This window comes from Geotrypetes seraphini, chromosome 11, assembly GCF_902459505.1.
Source record: "Geotrypetes seraphini chromosome 11, aGeoSer1.1, whole genome shotgun sequence".
NCBI lineage: Eukaryota > Metazoa > Chordata > Amphibia > Gymnophiona > Dermophiidae > Geotrypetes > Geotrypetes seraphini.
The window spans coordinates 103,566,438-103,582,064 of record NC_047094.1 but is presented as its reverse complement, the minus strand read 5'-3'; the positions used below and the strand labels follow the sequence as shown (position 1 = coordinate 103,582,064).

At 43.1% G+C, this 15,627-nt stretch overlaps 1 protein-coding gene across 2 annotated transcripts in view; it reads left to right on the top strand.

Annotated features, from left to right (window-relative positions):
- The first annotated feature begins 398 nt into the window (after positions 1–398).
- Positions 399–15,627, top strand: part of RTF2 (replication termination factor 2) — a 90,423-nt gene continuing 75,194 nt past the window's right edge. For both annotated transcript variants that reach the window (XM_033963772.1, XM_033963771.1), the window contains exons 1-5: positions 399–553; positions 4,778–4,872; positions 4,976–5,069; positions 6,829–6,968; positions 13,717–13,795. In XM_033963772.1, coding sequence (XP_033819663.1) covers positions 485–553; positions 4,778–4,872; positions 4,976–5,069; positions 6,829–6,968; positions 13,717–13,795 — 477 coding nt within the window. In that variant the 5' untranslated portion in view covers positions 399–484. The remainder of the gene's footprint in view (positions 554–4,777; positions 4,873–4,975; positions 5,070–6,828; positions 6,969–13,716; positions 13,796–15,627) is intronic.

Genomic DNA, 15,627 nt, shown 5'->3' with positions numbered 1-15,627 from the left:
GGATTGTAGTTTTTAGTGAGTATGTTTATATATTATGTATGTTTTTTTGTAACCCACACAGATTTTTGGATGTGCGAGATTATAAATGTTTTTAAATAAAGAAAAGCCAAGAAGTTGGTGGAAACGTACCTAGGAAAAGACAAATGCCATTATTTAAATGCTAGACAAATGCCATTATTTAAATGCTATTTGCACATTCATCTAAGAACAATTTAAAAATAAAATTATTGTTGCTCGCCAAGGGCAATGGATAATAAGGGTTAAAAACCTTTTTATTTTAATCAGTCAATCACAACATAGCAAGCCTAAACGAATATGAGGCTCCAAGGCAGGAAGACATCATCATCGAGCGACCACGTACGTGTGCGTGTCAGTCGATAACAGCCGGCGTCAAATGATGACATCACGTACGGCGTGACGTTCCAGGAAAAAGGAAGCCGGCGTGCGTTACTGCGGAGTTTGGGAGAAGGCAGCGGCTATCGACATGGGCTGCGATGGCGGGACTATACCGAAGCGGCACGAGCTGGTGAAAGGGCCGAAGAAGGTGGAAAAGGTGAGAGACTGTTCCGTGTTCTCTTTCGAGTCGCATCCGGTGGGCGGTTCGGATGGGGGGGGGGGGTTAGATCCGTCAGGCGAGTCAGTGCATTCTGGGACATGGAGTTCTTTTTTATATAGTAATACAGCAGCACTGCTTAGAGACTTAGAGAACCATGCAACAAGAGATTAAAGGGGTGCCGTATGGTAGATCTCTGCCTCCCACTTCTCACAAGTGAGGTGGGAAGTACATGAGACTGTGGAGAGTAAGGTCACAGTAACAGAAGGGAGTACTGTACGAAGGAAGAGAGGTAATTATGCCCTAGAGGGAGGGGAAGAAAGTAAAAACACTTAATGCAAGAGTTCTATTTGTGTAAGCAAACTGGAGGAGGAGAAGGAAAGTGCAGGAATAGAAGAGTTCAGATAAAAAGGAATAAGGGGGTAGACATACTGAACATAGCACAAGTGAGAGATCATATGGACTGGAGAGGGACACAGTAGAGGCAAACACCAAGGGGTGAGGAAATAGAAAGAGAATACATTTGTAATTTAAATAAAACTAAAGAAAGGTAAATCTCTGGAAAGTTAACTATCTAAGTTTGTAATTGAGGCAATGGAAACTTCTGCTAGATGAATATATCCTGGTTGATAGCATCTCTTCTTCACTACTTTTGTGTTTGTTTGACTTTTTCCATCATGGAGGTATCATAAGAATGACCTTACTGGGTCAGACCAATGGTCCATCTAGCCAGTATCCCATCTTCACGGAGGCCAATCCAAGTAACAAGTACCTGGCAAAACCCCAAACTTCTCCCTCCGGATTCGCAGGGGATAGGGCCTGAGGTGTTTCTCTGCCGCATCACTGATGACATCATCAGCTATGCGGCAGAGGAACGGCCCAGGATTTGAAGCAGCCTGTCTAGATTGCTGCCGACTCGGCTCTTCCCAAACAATGTATCTGACCTCCTAACATATATAAATAGCATTTTAATGGCATAGATTTTTCTTCCTAAGGGCCCGTTTTATCAAGCTGCGCTAGATGTTACTACGCTACTATGTTTTTATCACGAGCCGGCGCGGTAGATGCTCTGACGCTTACAGAATTCCTATGAACATCAGAACACTTACCTCACCAGCCTGCACTAGAAACCTCTAGTGCTACTTGATAAAAGGGGAGGGGGCGGGGGGGGGTTAAGTGAAGAACGACACATACCTAGAGGGGAAAGGGAGAAAACGTACAGTATTTCCCTCTAGACTAGCAAGAAAAGGCATATTTGCAAATGAGAAGCTAAGTAAAAACTTATAAAGAAAGAAGTTGGAGCTACCTCTAATGTCTTATAAAAGAAATTGTAGAGTTTTGGCACATCCATAAAGATAAAAAAAGAACCATATTTAGACAGCAGCTTAAAAATTACATTAAATTAGATACAGCTAGCAGTTTGTGCAGGAATAATCTCCAAGTAGAGTAACCAAGTGGATCCCCAGAATTCTATTTGTTTTTTCTTATGACATTATGCTTGTTTTTATTTGTGTTCATCTACTTATATGGGAAGGGAATTAGCTATTGGCATTATTATTTAGCTCTATTTCTGTGCTTATAATATTAATTTATTAATATATACAGTAGAAGCGTATTTTCAAAGCACATAAACTTACAAAGTTACTATGGAACTTTGTAACTCTAAGGGCTCCTTTTACTAAGGTGCGCTAGCGTTTTTAGCGCACGCTAAAGATTAGCCCATGCTAATCATGTGCTAAACGAAAAATACTAACTGTGGAGGCGTTAGCGTTTAGCGTGTGCGGTATTGTAGCGCGCTAAAACCACTAGTGCACCTTAGTAAAAGGAGCCCTAAGTGCTTTGAAAATGAGCCCCTTACTGTTTTATATCTGGTCTGTTGTCTTTGGCACAGCCTTGTAGGCAAAATGTGGCCATGTCAGGTGTCATGATTTTATTTGTACTGTAAAGTAATACTGGACCAAGGCCTAACCATGAAAGACCAAGTGGATTCCCTAGTCAGAAAGGGTATTTTTACTCTCTGGAAGCTTAGGTCCATTAGAGCATACTTTGATGCTTCGTCATTCAGAATTCTGGTACAATCCCTAATACTAAGCCATCTCGATTACTGTAATATCGGCCATCTGGCAATCTCCCAGAAGAACATGCAGAGACTACAACTGGTGCAGAATGTGGCGGTCAAGTTGATCTTTGGGTTGAAGAAGTCCGATCACATAACCCCTTCCTAACAACTCCTGCACTGGTTGCCGATGGAGGCATGTGCGAAGTTCAAATTGGGGTGTTTTTGCTTTAAGGTACTAACCGGTTTAGCCCCTAAATATATAACTGACCTCTTCTCCTTTTCAACCAATAGACATAAGAGAAGCGCACACCTGAAGTTCGTCTCCCCACCGGTTAGAGGATGTAAATTTAAAAGACACCATCAACATCTTCTCTCTTATCAAGCAGCATTATGGGGCAAAGACTTGGAAAAACTAATTACACACGCAAATAACTATGGTGAATTTAGGAAACACCTAAAAACATACCTGTTCATGAAGTACCTAGGTAGCTGATCTGTACAATCTCCCATCTCAATCTGTCGCATAACAACTGATTTCTTAAACTGTTAGCCACTAATCTCCAACTATGTAAGTTCCACTCAATTTGTAGCAGCTTTCTAATCATTGTAAACCGCATAGAACTTCATGGTCCTGCGGTATATAAACTGTTATTATTATTAAAGCTGTTTATTTGTACCTTAAAGCAGTTGTTGCTGCTCCTCGTCTTGCATGGCTATAAGAGCAGTTCTTCAGGATGAGGGGATAAGTGGCCAAACCACCTTTGCCCTCAGTAAGTGGTTCTTCCATTTAAGATATTTAGGCCCCCTTTTATCAAGCCGCGTTAGGGTTTTTTTCACCGCCTGCTGTGATAAAAGCTCAGATTCTCATAGAATTCCTATGTGTGTTGGAGCTTTTACCGTAGCGGCTGGTGATTAAAAAAAACCCTAACGTGGCTTGATAAAAGGGGGTCTTAGGGGGTTTTGTTTTTTCATTTTTCTACAGGTTAAATATATTTTTGCTGCTTCCTTTTGAATTTTAGGCTAGAGAAAGCAGACTCTAGGAATCCTTAGAACAAAGGGATATGCTGCTTTGGTTCCTCAAGAATCACAAATTGATCTGGTTTCCAAACTATGGGAAATTTAATTTTTTTTGAGAGATTTTCATTTTTTTGATATAAAGAAATAAAATTTTGCATAGTTTGGTAGCCCTGGAAATTGAACTAGTTTGTGGCCCTTAAAGACCTCCCCTGCCTTACTGGGTCAGTATGAGATTGAAAGTTGTCTGTAATTTGATGGCATTCTCTGTTCTCATCTCAGTTATCATCATTTATAAACTGCTACTACTATCAATTATTTCTATGGCGCTACCAGATATACGCAGCACTGTACAGAGTCACAAAAAAGAAAACAGTCCCCGCTCGAAAGAGCTTACAATCTAAATCAGGAGTGTCCAACCATTTGGCTTCGCTGGGCTGCATTGGCCAAAAAAAATGTTTCTGGGGCCGCACAAACATGCAAATGCTGCAGCAAGACAGAGGAAGGAGCTGGCAAGACGGTAAACACCCGGGGGCAGCAGAGGAAAACACTGCATCACCCTTGACCAGGGCCAAACAAAATACTTCACTGGGCCGCAGGTTGGACACCCCTGATCTAAACAGATAAGTCAGACAAACAAGGGTGTCATGGATACAGTTAAGTGTAACGGTTAATCAGCTGGCTGGGTTGGTGGGCAGTGGGGAGTAGGGTTATGGATTGAGGGCTATATCAAAAAGGTGGGTTTTCAGTCTGCTTTTAAACAATTTAAGGGATGGGGCTTGGTGGACAAACTTGGGTAATTTATTCCAGGTATAGGGGGCAGCTAGATGAAAAGAACAAAGTCTGGAATTGGCAATGGAGGAAAAGGGTACAGTTAAGAACAGCTTATCTGAAGAATGGAGTTCTCTGGGAGGTGTATAAGGAGAGCAGAGAGGAGAGATATTGAGGGGCAGCAGAATGAACACACTTGTAGATCAGCAATAGGAGCTTGAACTGTATGCGATGGCGGATAGGGAGCCAGTGAAACAGTATAAAAATCAGTATATCAAATGCTAGTGAGCATAAATATATTCTGTAGCCTGGATTAGTAATAATTATGACAATATTTTACCCATAAATGTACTGGAAATAAATTATCTTCTTTTTTACAGATTGATAAAAATGCTGAATTAGTAGCACGTTGGTATTATTGTGCTCTGAGTCAAGAAAAGCTATGCAAACCAATAGTGGCCTGTGAACTTGGCAGGTATGAAAGTGTTTTTATGGTATTATTTCCCACAGCAGCCGTGTTCCCAATAGTTCTCTGTGCCTGGTGTCCCAGTGGTTTGATGTTGGATTTTCTATTGCAGACTTTACAACAAAGATGCCATTATTGAGCATTTGCTGGACAGGTCTCCTGAGAAAACAGTTGTGGAGGCTGCCAGTCACATAAAGAGCATTAAGGTGGGTTTGGTGCTTTAGTAGTGTTGCTGCTACTGTTTTGTGACTTATTGTAATACTATTTATTTATTTACTTATTCATTCAGTTTTCTATACCGTTCTCCCCAGGGAGCTCAGAATGGTTTACATGAGTTTATTCAGGTATTTTTCCCTATCTGTCCTGGTGGGCTCACAATCTATCTAATGTACCTGGGGCAATGGGGGGATTAAATTACTTGCCTGGGGTCACAAAGAGTAGTGTAGGTTTGAACTCGCAACCTCAGGGTGCTGAGGCTGTAGCTTTAACCACTGCACCACCCTAGAAATCAAAATGTAATAGAAGTGAATCAAGAACAGGACAATCAAGCCATTATGACATCACCAATGAGGTTGGCTCTTAGGCATTGGTGGAATGAGGCATTATGATGCCACAATACCAGCTCTGGTTATCAGAGGCTGAAGCTTTTCACTCTATTTATTTATTCAAATTTTTTATACTATTCTCCCAAGGGAGCTCAGAACGGTTTACATTAATTTATTCAGGTACTCAAGCATTTTTCCCTCTCTGTCCCATTGGGTTCACAATCTATCTAATGTACTTGGGGCAATGGGAGGATTAAGTAATACTATGTAGTCTTTGTGATGCTTTGGTAAACCATCCAGTAGCATCAAGGCTAAAGCTTTCTTCAAGTAGATTTTATTTTATTAATATACAACTCAACTGGGCAATCTGATGCCTCAGTGGCACGTATGGTACAGTTACCAGTTTGGGTCCTTTCTCGTGAAGAGTCTAAGCTGTTGCTCCACAGTGACACCTGGTGACCAGATTTTATGCCCCATGATTTCAGGATTCCGGAGGGAGTTATGTTGCAAGGCCTCTGACTGGATTGCTGGGCTAAGTGAGTTGGAAGGGGGGGTAGACTACTACTTCATTATAGTTTATGATTTATCTTCATTTGATATACAGGTAGTCGTCGACTTAAGACCTATCCAAGTTACGACTGTTCGACCTTACGACGCGATTTCCGCTCTCCGAAGAAAGAAAATGCTGTTAACAGATTGCTTTAAGATGATTAAAATATCATTACCCAGTCTAATATTCTTGCCTTAATTTAACATAGGTCGACTTACGTCCTGATCCACTTACGACCTAGCAGTCGGAACCAATTGTGGTCATAAGTCGACGACTACCTGTACTGCATTTTCCAATGAGTGGATCAAAGCAAAGTACAATAAAAGCAAATTAATAGGAACGCCAATAAAATAGGACAGGGAAGATCAGTCAGCTGCTAGTAGCTCTGAATTAAGTCTCATGGTGCTGTAGTTTGATATAAGGTGGTTTCAGTTTATCTGGAAATCCAAAGGAAGAGAAAGGAACAAACACAGCAGAGCCAGGGGTTCTAGTCACATTCTGCATTTTTGAAGCCAAAACAACCTAGGTGCTTCAATCTGGAAATGCTCTCATTGTTTTAGCAGCCAAACTAGTGATGGTACCTCAAATTGTAAAAATGAATAGTAGCATGTAAAAGTCACTTGCCTCCATACTCCCTTGCTTGTGGATGTGCTTGCACATTTTTGACAAACAAAATATCTCTAAAATTGATTGATGTATTGAGTCCAGGGCTGGGACTTGTTTTTCTGTCTTGCTGCACTAAAATCTCAGGCTGTCTCGGACAACAAAGACATCTAAGCTAAAAATATTATGCTTGAGTTTCTGATTGTAAAACCGCTTAGATAACCTTGATGAATCTAATAAACTTGAAGCTTAAACTTATTTTTCCAGAATGTAATAGAACTGAATCTAACTGATAATCCAGCTTGGGATGGTGATAAAGGAAATACAAAAGGTGACAAATACGATGACCTTCAGGGCGCACGTTTCATCTGTCCAGTGGTGGGCCTGGAAATGAATGGCAGACACAGGTGAGATCTGTGCTTAGCTCCTGTATCGCTCTTTATTTGAAAAGATAGTAAGGTGAAGTATGACTGCTCTTTGGAAGATTGTGCTCAATCCTTTACAATAATTATTTTTCTGAGGCATTTGAGTTCAAGGTGGAGTTAGGGATATCAGTGTAATTAAGTACATACTATATACATTTAGGGGTAAATTTATAAAGTCATTTTTGCATGTTGTGGTCTGTTATAAAATTCTGACTGCTGTAAGAGACACATGTTGATTTGATAATATGTACTTCGCTGATAGGTTTGTTCAGGGGTTGAGCATGGATGGTGTTCGTAATTATGCATAAACCCCCAAACTCTGTATATGATGCCTAAGACTTTGCATGCGTATTGGTGTGCCTAGCTGACTTGCAAGCAAAATTTAATTAATTAATTGGCTTAATTGGTGCCGATAATTGCGCAAAGTGTTATGCAACCCAGAGTTGTCCCTGGAAGGCAAGATTACTAGTCAGAAACTGACCTATTTTGGACATGTGATGAGGGCGAATTCACTAGAAAAGGAGGTGCTACTCAGAATGGCCAGTGGTAAAAGGAAGCAGGGGAGCCTAAGGCCTGGATTCTGTATAGGACGGCCCAGGAGAGGCGTCCTATACAGAATCGGGCCTACACTAAACCCCGATTCTGTAACCGGCGTCCATGTTACAGATGCCGGTTACAGAATCGGGTTAGAGTAGACGCGGCCGCTATACTTATTGCGGCAAGGGATCTCTCTGCCACTATTAGTATAGCGGCCATGGCCGCCTGTCCAATTGCTGGCAGGAGGGTGCCCAAACCCTCCTGCCGGAAGATGCCCCCCTTCCCCCCCTGACACTACCGATCACTGGCAGGAGGGTGTCCAATCCCTCCTGCCGGAAGATGCCCTCCTTCCCCCCCTGACACTACCGATCACCGGAAGGAGGGTGCCCAATCCCTCCTGCCGGAAGACGCCCCCCCCCGCGCTAACAGCCCCCAAACCACCCCCCCCCACCAAACTAACCTTTAATTGTTGGCCAGACGGGTCTTGCCCGTCCAGCCGGCAGGCCCGCCTCGTCGAAATGAGGTGGGCCCGCCCCTTCCCGGCCCATCCTGTGAAGCCTAAGGCCTGATTGGCCCAGGCTCTAGAAGCCTGGACCAATCAGGCCTTAGGCATAGCGGATCCACCCATCCCAACTAAGCCTAAGGCCTGAAGGAGCGGGCCCGCCTCATTTCGACGAGGCGGGCCTGCCGGCTGGACGGGCAAGACCCGTCTGGCCAACAATTAAAGGTTAGTTTGGTGGGGGGGGGAGGTTTGGGAGCTGTTAGCGCGGGGGGGGGGGCGTTTTCCGGTAGGAGGGATTGGGCACCCCCCCTGCTGGTGATCGGTAGTGTCGGGGGGGGGGGCATCTTCCGGCAGGAGGGATTGGGCACCCTCCTGCCGGCGATCGGTAGTGTCAGGGGGGGCATCTTCCGGCAGGAGGGTTTGGGCACCCTCCTGCCGGCAATTGGACAGGCGGCCGCTATACTTATATCGTCAGAGAGATCCCTTGCCGCGATAAGTATAGCGGCCGCGTCTACTTACAATGTAGACCAGCATTTTGCTGGCCTACATTGTAAGCGTCTCTTCCTCTACTAGGGAGATGCGTAGGGCCGCCTAGGTTCGCCTAAGGCCCTTAGGCGAGCTTAGGCGTCTTGTGGGCCTCCCTAGGCTCTTGGAGGCGCCTTCAATATAGGCGGCCTGCCTGGGGAGCATTTTTTTAAAAATACGTGCATCCCGATTGGCTGATTAGACAGCTGTAGGATGCCTACAGCTGCCTAAAATCGGGATGCACTTTGTAGAATCAGGGCCTAAAGGCCCATTTGGTTGGATACCATCAAGAGTGACAAGGGAATGAACATCAAGCAATTGAAAGAAGCTGTTGAAGCATGGCGAGGACTGGTCTAAAGAGTATCTAAAGGTTGGACACGACTGAATGGATAGTAGTAGTAGTTAAGCACCATGTCCAGTATGGGGTTAGGACTAAAGAGGACTGTGAAGATTTACAAAGGGACCTGAACAAACTGGGAGAGTGGGCGAATAAATGGCAGATGAACTTTAATGTAGAGAAATGTAAAGTCTTGCAGGTAGGAAACAGAAATCTGATGTACAGCTAAACAATGGGAGGGCTGGTAATGGGTGAACGTAGCCTAGAGAAGGACTTAGGGGTACTGGTAGATAAAACGATGAAGCCGTCAGCACAGTGCGCAGCGGCCTCAAAGAAGGCAAACAGAATGCTAGGTATTATCAAGAAAGGTATTACAACCAGAACTAAGGATGTTATCCTGCCGTTGTATCGGGCGATGGTGCGTCCGCATCTGGAGTACTGCGTCCAATATTGGTTGCCATACCTTAAGAAGGATATGGTGATACTTGAGAGGGTTCAGAGGAGAGCGACGCGATTGATAAAAGGTATGGAAACCCTTTCATATGCTGAAAGATTGGAGAAACTGGGGCTCTTTTCCCTGGAGAAGCGGAGACTTAGAGGGGCTATGATACAGACTTACAAGATCATGAAGGGCATAGAGAAAGTGGAGAGGGACAGATTCTTCAAACTTTCGAAAACGACAAGAACGAGAGGGCATTCGGAAAAATTAAGAGGGGACAGATTCAGAATCAATGCTAGGAAGTTCTTCTTCACCCAGAGGGAGGTGGACACCTGGAATGCGCTTCCAGAGAGTGTGATAGGTCAGAGTACGGTATTGGGGTTCAAGAAGGGATTAGATGATTTCCTGAAGGAAAAGGGGATAGAGGGGTATAGATAGAGGATTACTATACAGGTCCTGGACCTGATGGGCTGCCGCATGAGCGGACTGCTGAGCACGATGGACCTCTAGTCTGACCCAGCAGAGGCATTGCTTATGTTCTTATGTGTGCGAATCTAAATGGGGCAAGGGACGGGTCATGGGCAATAAGTCAGCACATAACTTATGGCCAGGCATTTAGGCCTGGTTTTATCTGGCCTAAATGGGTGCGCCTAAAAGTTATGACACGCACTGGCACTAAGTGTGATTCTGTAAAGAGTATGTAACTTTTACCGATTTGTGCTTGTTGCTTTGCTAGGTGCTGAGTTTTTTAGGTCGTGTATGTAGAATCACCCCAATAGATGACAAAATAGGCTAATTCAGAGAGACAAAACTATAATATTTAGTGAATATCTTTCAGGATGTATCTATAGAATGAAATTTTGCCATAGTTCAAAATAACTACAGCAAGGCTACAGATCTCCACTTGTGTGTGGCACATGAAAAACTTTGCACTAGTCTTAACAGTGTTTATCTGCTCGCTGACCACTAGGTGGTGTATGAAACCGGGACTATGTCTCACAATTTTGTCACACCTCCACATGAATCTCAATCAAATCAAAAATACAGCCAACCTGACGGGCCTTTTCGTCATGACCTATGGCTTAGTTTATTTAATATACTGCACCTTCATGTGGATACAGTAAGACAATTTACAATTTTAAAATAAGAGAAAGGGAAAAGGACTCAATTATGTGATATGCTCAGAAAAGTGGTAGATTTCTGCAATATCCGGACTGCGGGTTGGGATCGAACACCTAGCATATGGAATCCTCCAGGGACTAACAGAAAGAAGATTATTGAAGGTATAAACCTAATCTTCCATTAGGTACACAAATGCACCTAATTAGGTACACATTGCACCTAATTTCAGACCCGCCCATGCCTCTCCCATACCCACATCCCCTTTGGAGTTGTGCACTATAAAATTTAAGCATACATGTTATAGAATAGTGTAGGGCAGATCTGTGCATAACTCCTAATTACTGTCAATTAAGTGCTTGTTAACTCTAATAATTGAGTGTTAATGCCTAATTGACTACCGTATATATTCAAATATAAGCCAACCTGAATATAAACCCAGGCAACCTTCCCCCCTAATAAAAGGAGGAAAAAAGGTTCACTGGAATATAAACTGGGGTGGGGGGTTAATATTCAAGTCATCTATCCTGTCAGGTTCTGGACCCTGTCCCACGTCTCTCCCTCCCGATGCCTTCAGGCCTCCGTCGGGCCTTCCATAAGACCTGGTGGGCTGGGACAGAAGGGATCCCTCCCGCCTCCTGTCCCAGCCGACTGTGCCTTCCTTTACCTTCCTCCGCATACCTTTTTTACAATCCCGGTGGTCCAGTGGCTTTTATTTGAGTATACAGTACTCCCCTGAAATTCACAGGGGTTCCGTTCCAGGAACACCCACAAATTTTGAAAAACCGTGAATACGGGGTTTTCAGCTGATCAAAGGCAGGAAAGGGCAGCTGGGGTGCTGGCGGGTGCTCAAAGCTGGGCACATTTTCCGACCGCCTCTTCCTGATACTAAAGTCATGGTTACACCAATAAGGAGCTGCTTTGATACACCAGATAGCGTTTCAAAGCAGCTCCTGATTGATGTAACCATGACTTTTGAACCAGGAAGAGGTGGTCAGAAAATACTGCAAAGTACTGAGTCCGCGATTTGTGAACCACAAATTCGTGGGGGTTTACTGTATACAGTAATTAGTTTACACATGAATCTGGTATCCACACTCAAATTTGTGTGACCTATACAGAATCCAGGTGATAATGTCTTACTGGATATAAAGAAAATGGTTTTAAGTGAAATTAATTGCTTTTGAATTAATCCAAAGGCCAAATTTGTGAAAAAAAAGCATTTTTCACCTCTTAGACACAGTATAAATAGCCATTTCAGAGACCAGTTCTTCCTGTACAATGCTAAATTCTTTATGCAAATGACATCAGGTTACTTTGTGTTATGACAATGATAGAGCTATATGTGTATTGTTATGTTTTATTGTATTTATGATATGTTTTAACTTTGTATGTATCTTGGAACCCACTGAGGTTTAAGCTGACTGTAAAAGTTTTAAATAAACAAATACCTAGGAACAGATAGAGAGGCATTTTCCATAAGATGTCTAAGCTGACTTTGGACTTCTCTGCAAGGGCATTCTAAAGTGGGTTGGGTAATCCAACCATTTTAGAAACTACAAGGCACTTATTTTCCTTTTTTTCCGAAAGTGCCTAGTCTAGATATTCTGGCCCTTAGGACGTCTGTCTTTTTTGGCCACTTTCAAAATCCAAACGTCTAAAACAAGCCTATTTGGACCAGCATTTTAATGGACCGGCCACAAAGACATGCCAACAGAGCAGTGAGGCACCTTAGGGGACATTGCTATGAACTTTGCATAAAGGGTGTCGGGTGCACATTTCACCATAACCCCCTTATAGTGTAGGCGAGCCCTTGAAAACCTACCATACCCACTTGCCTACCATCCCAATAGCCCTTATACCTGTAGGTGTCACCTATTTGGCAGTACAGTAGGTTTGGGGTGAGTTTTGGTGGCATCACATTTTCCACCATAAATGTAGTGGGTAGGGTGGGTAGAAAAATTCAAACGCTCCTTAAAAAGCTTTCTGTATAAGGACGCATCCAATACATAGACAGCATAACCTACCAATTACTAAGCCTTTAGACCCTAATCAATCTTACAGGTAGGTCGCCAAATTATCCTTATTTTATTTTATTTTCTTCTTATGTGTTCCCACCATATGTGTTCTTCCCTAAATGTTTTTTTTCTTTCTTTAAAGATTGTAGTTCACCCCCTTGCCTTTTGTACCAGTTTGGATTAGAATGTATATAATTTGTATACAATGTCTTGTTTTGTCCTCCCCTTAAAAAAAAAAAAAAAAAAAAAAATGTTATACGCATTGAAATATATGATATTGCGTAGATAACAAATCTTAATAAACTTGAAACTTGATGGGCCTGGATTCCTCTCTATGGTTCCACCAGGCTACTCCAGACACTTGCTTACTGATCTACTAGGATTTCCCATAATATCTGCAGCTGTCATAGAGGCTGGTATGCACTGTTTCTTTCTTTCACATCTTTAGGGGGTGGAAGGGGGAGGGGGTCAGTGACCACAGGTGGGGGGAGTGTGTGGGGTTGATTATGCCTTCATGCATCCAGTGATCATCTGGTCAGTTTGGGTACCTTATGGGCCTTTTATGGTCTTTTAAAACAGGTCTAACTCCAAACATCTAAATGACACCTTAGACATCTTCAGATTGGTTTCTTTATCCCTGAAAGATGTCCAAGTCCTAAGGCCTCCAAGTTAGGTGCCATTGACTCATGTTCGAGTCCTAGTGACTTGATGATCATCAAGTTTTCGTGGCAAAATACAGAAGTAGATTGCTGGGCCTTTCCTCTGCACAGTGTAAATTCGATGTTGTTGCCGTTGTCGCATCAAATAGAATCCTCTGCCTCCAACACTGCCCATCTGCAGCTGCTGCCCAGATGGGTGGTACATCGTTCGTCTGACCATCTCTGCCGTAATCCTACCCAAAACATGCCTCTTAACACCCCTCTTAAGATTTAGATGTATTGGAGGAAAATTGACCTGCAATATATCTAAAAAGCGAGTTTCAAAAATCAGCACTTGGATGTTTTAGCAATTAAAACATTCAAGTGCCAGTTTATGCCGGTTTTTTGGACGTCAGTCTGTTTTGAAACTGTGCCCCTTAGGCTTATTGCTTTCTGATCAGTATTTTTGCAATTGTACATATTAACATGTTAAAGTTGTTTTACCAGGGTTACATTTCCTTTTCCCACAATAGAAAAATTGAATCCAAGGTATTTGAAAGTGTAAACGTGAAAGTGTGTTACAGAATTTTTTTATTTATTCCTTTTTTGTCCCAGATTTTGTGTTCTGCGAAGCTGTGGTTGTGTTTTCTCTGAGCGAGCACTGAAGGAAATTAAATCAGATAATTGTCATAAGGTAAGGTTTTTGATATTATAAATCATATGGAACATACAATGTTATAAAATACTCTAGCACTAGAATGAAATCTCTCTGTGTTTCTCAGACTTGGGTCTGTCTTTGGTTTTGGAAGTTTATCATTATGCAGTATTCTGCATTTTGGTAAAAATCTTAGCAGCTTACATGGGCATGAAGACATAGGGTAGAACATGAGAATAACAATTTACATTTGGCTTGGGAAAGATGTAGGAAAATCTATCTCACGAATGTGTGGAAGGGGGGTGCTCCCAGAGAGGCTGTTCTGCTTGAGGGGAGACAGAAAGAAGTACTTTTTCTTGGGAAAGAGGCCAATATTAGCTTTTGCTCTAGGGGTGGGAAAGGGAAGCACAAACAAGATTCTGGTTGCATCCTGGAACTCATGTGGGTGCCAACACTCATATAGCTAAATGGGCAAAGTTAGGACTGCTTTATTGTGTGGTCTCATCTGCCCTGTTAGCTATGCGGGCACCAGTACTGAATATCGCCGGTACCTGCATACCCGCTGGCTCCTCTGATTCTGCCTTGGACTACCTGTTTAACGGCTGGATTTGCACAGCTCGTTGGTGCAAATGTTTAATGATACACAGCGGCTTTTAAGAAGGTGAATAGAATGCTAGGTATTATCAAGAAAGGTATTACAATCGGAACAAAAGAAGTTACCCTGCCGTTGTATCGGGCGATGGTGCGCCCGCATCCGGAGTACTGCATCCAGTATTGGTCGCCGTACCTTAAGAAGGATATGGCGATACTCGAGAGGGTTCAGAAGAGAGCGACACAATTGATAAAAGGTATGGACAACCTTTCATATGCTGAACGATTAGAGAAACTGGGGCTCTTTTCCCTGGAAAAGCGGAGGCTTAGAGGGGACATGATAGAGACTTACAAGATCACGAAGGGCATAGAGAAAGTGGAGAGGGACAGATTCTTCAAGCTTTCGAAAACTACAAGAACGAGAGGGCATTCAGAAAAATTAAAAGGGGACAGATTCAGAACCAATGCTAGAAAGTTCTTCTTCACCCAAAGGGTGGTGGACACCTAGAATGCGCTTCCAGAGAGCGTGATAGGACAGAGTACGGTATTGGGGTTCAAGAAGGGATTAGATGATTTCCTGAAGGAAAAGGGGATAGAAGGGTATAGATAGAGGATTACTATACAGGTCCTGGACCTGATGGGCCATCACGTGAGCGGACTGCTGGGCATGATGGACCTCTGGTCTGACCCAGCAGAGGCACTGCTTATGTTCTTATGTTTACTGCCCAGTTAAGTGCCCCTGAATATCAGAAGCTGGTCCGATGAATGTGATTTATGTGGGTAGAAGCCTTTTCTGCCTGCTTACGTTGCTTTGAATGTTGACCTCCATGTTACAAAAATGCAAGTTATGGGAATAAACTATATGTTCCATCGGTTATTGGTGCCCAACAAATTGAATAATAAATTTCAGATCAAAATGGGTCAGGCGTGGTTCTTTTTACTTTTGCACAAAGTACTTGAAAGGAACACGTTGGCTACTCTTCTGTTTTTGTACTGAATGCTTAGAGAGAAGTGTTCCTTGTAAGAGGATGGTTTTCAGCCCTCTGGGATCTAAAATGTGATGGGCCAGATTCCGTAAATGCCGCTGAAAAATCAGCACTCAGCACTATTCTATAGAGAGTGGTTGCCTCTGGGATGAATGCCCTTTATAGAACAGCACCCCAGCAGTGATTTCCTCGCCCAGCTTTGGGCCCGAGGACTTAATGCCAGCTAAAAACTTGTATAAATCTTGATGTGCAAGTTGGACACAGGTTCCCAGAATTCTATAATACTGCGCACAT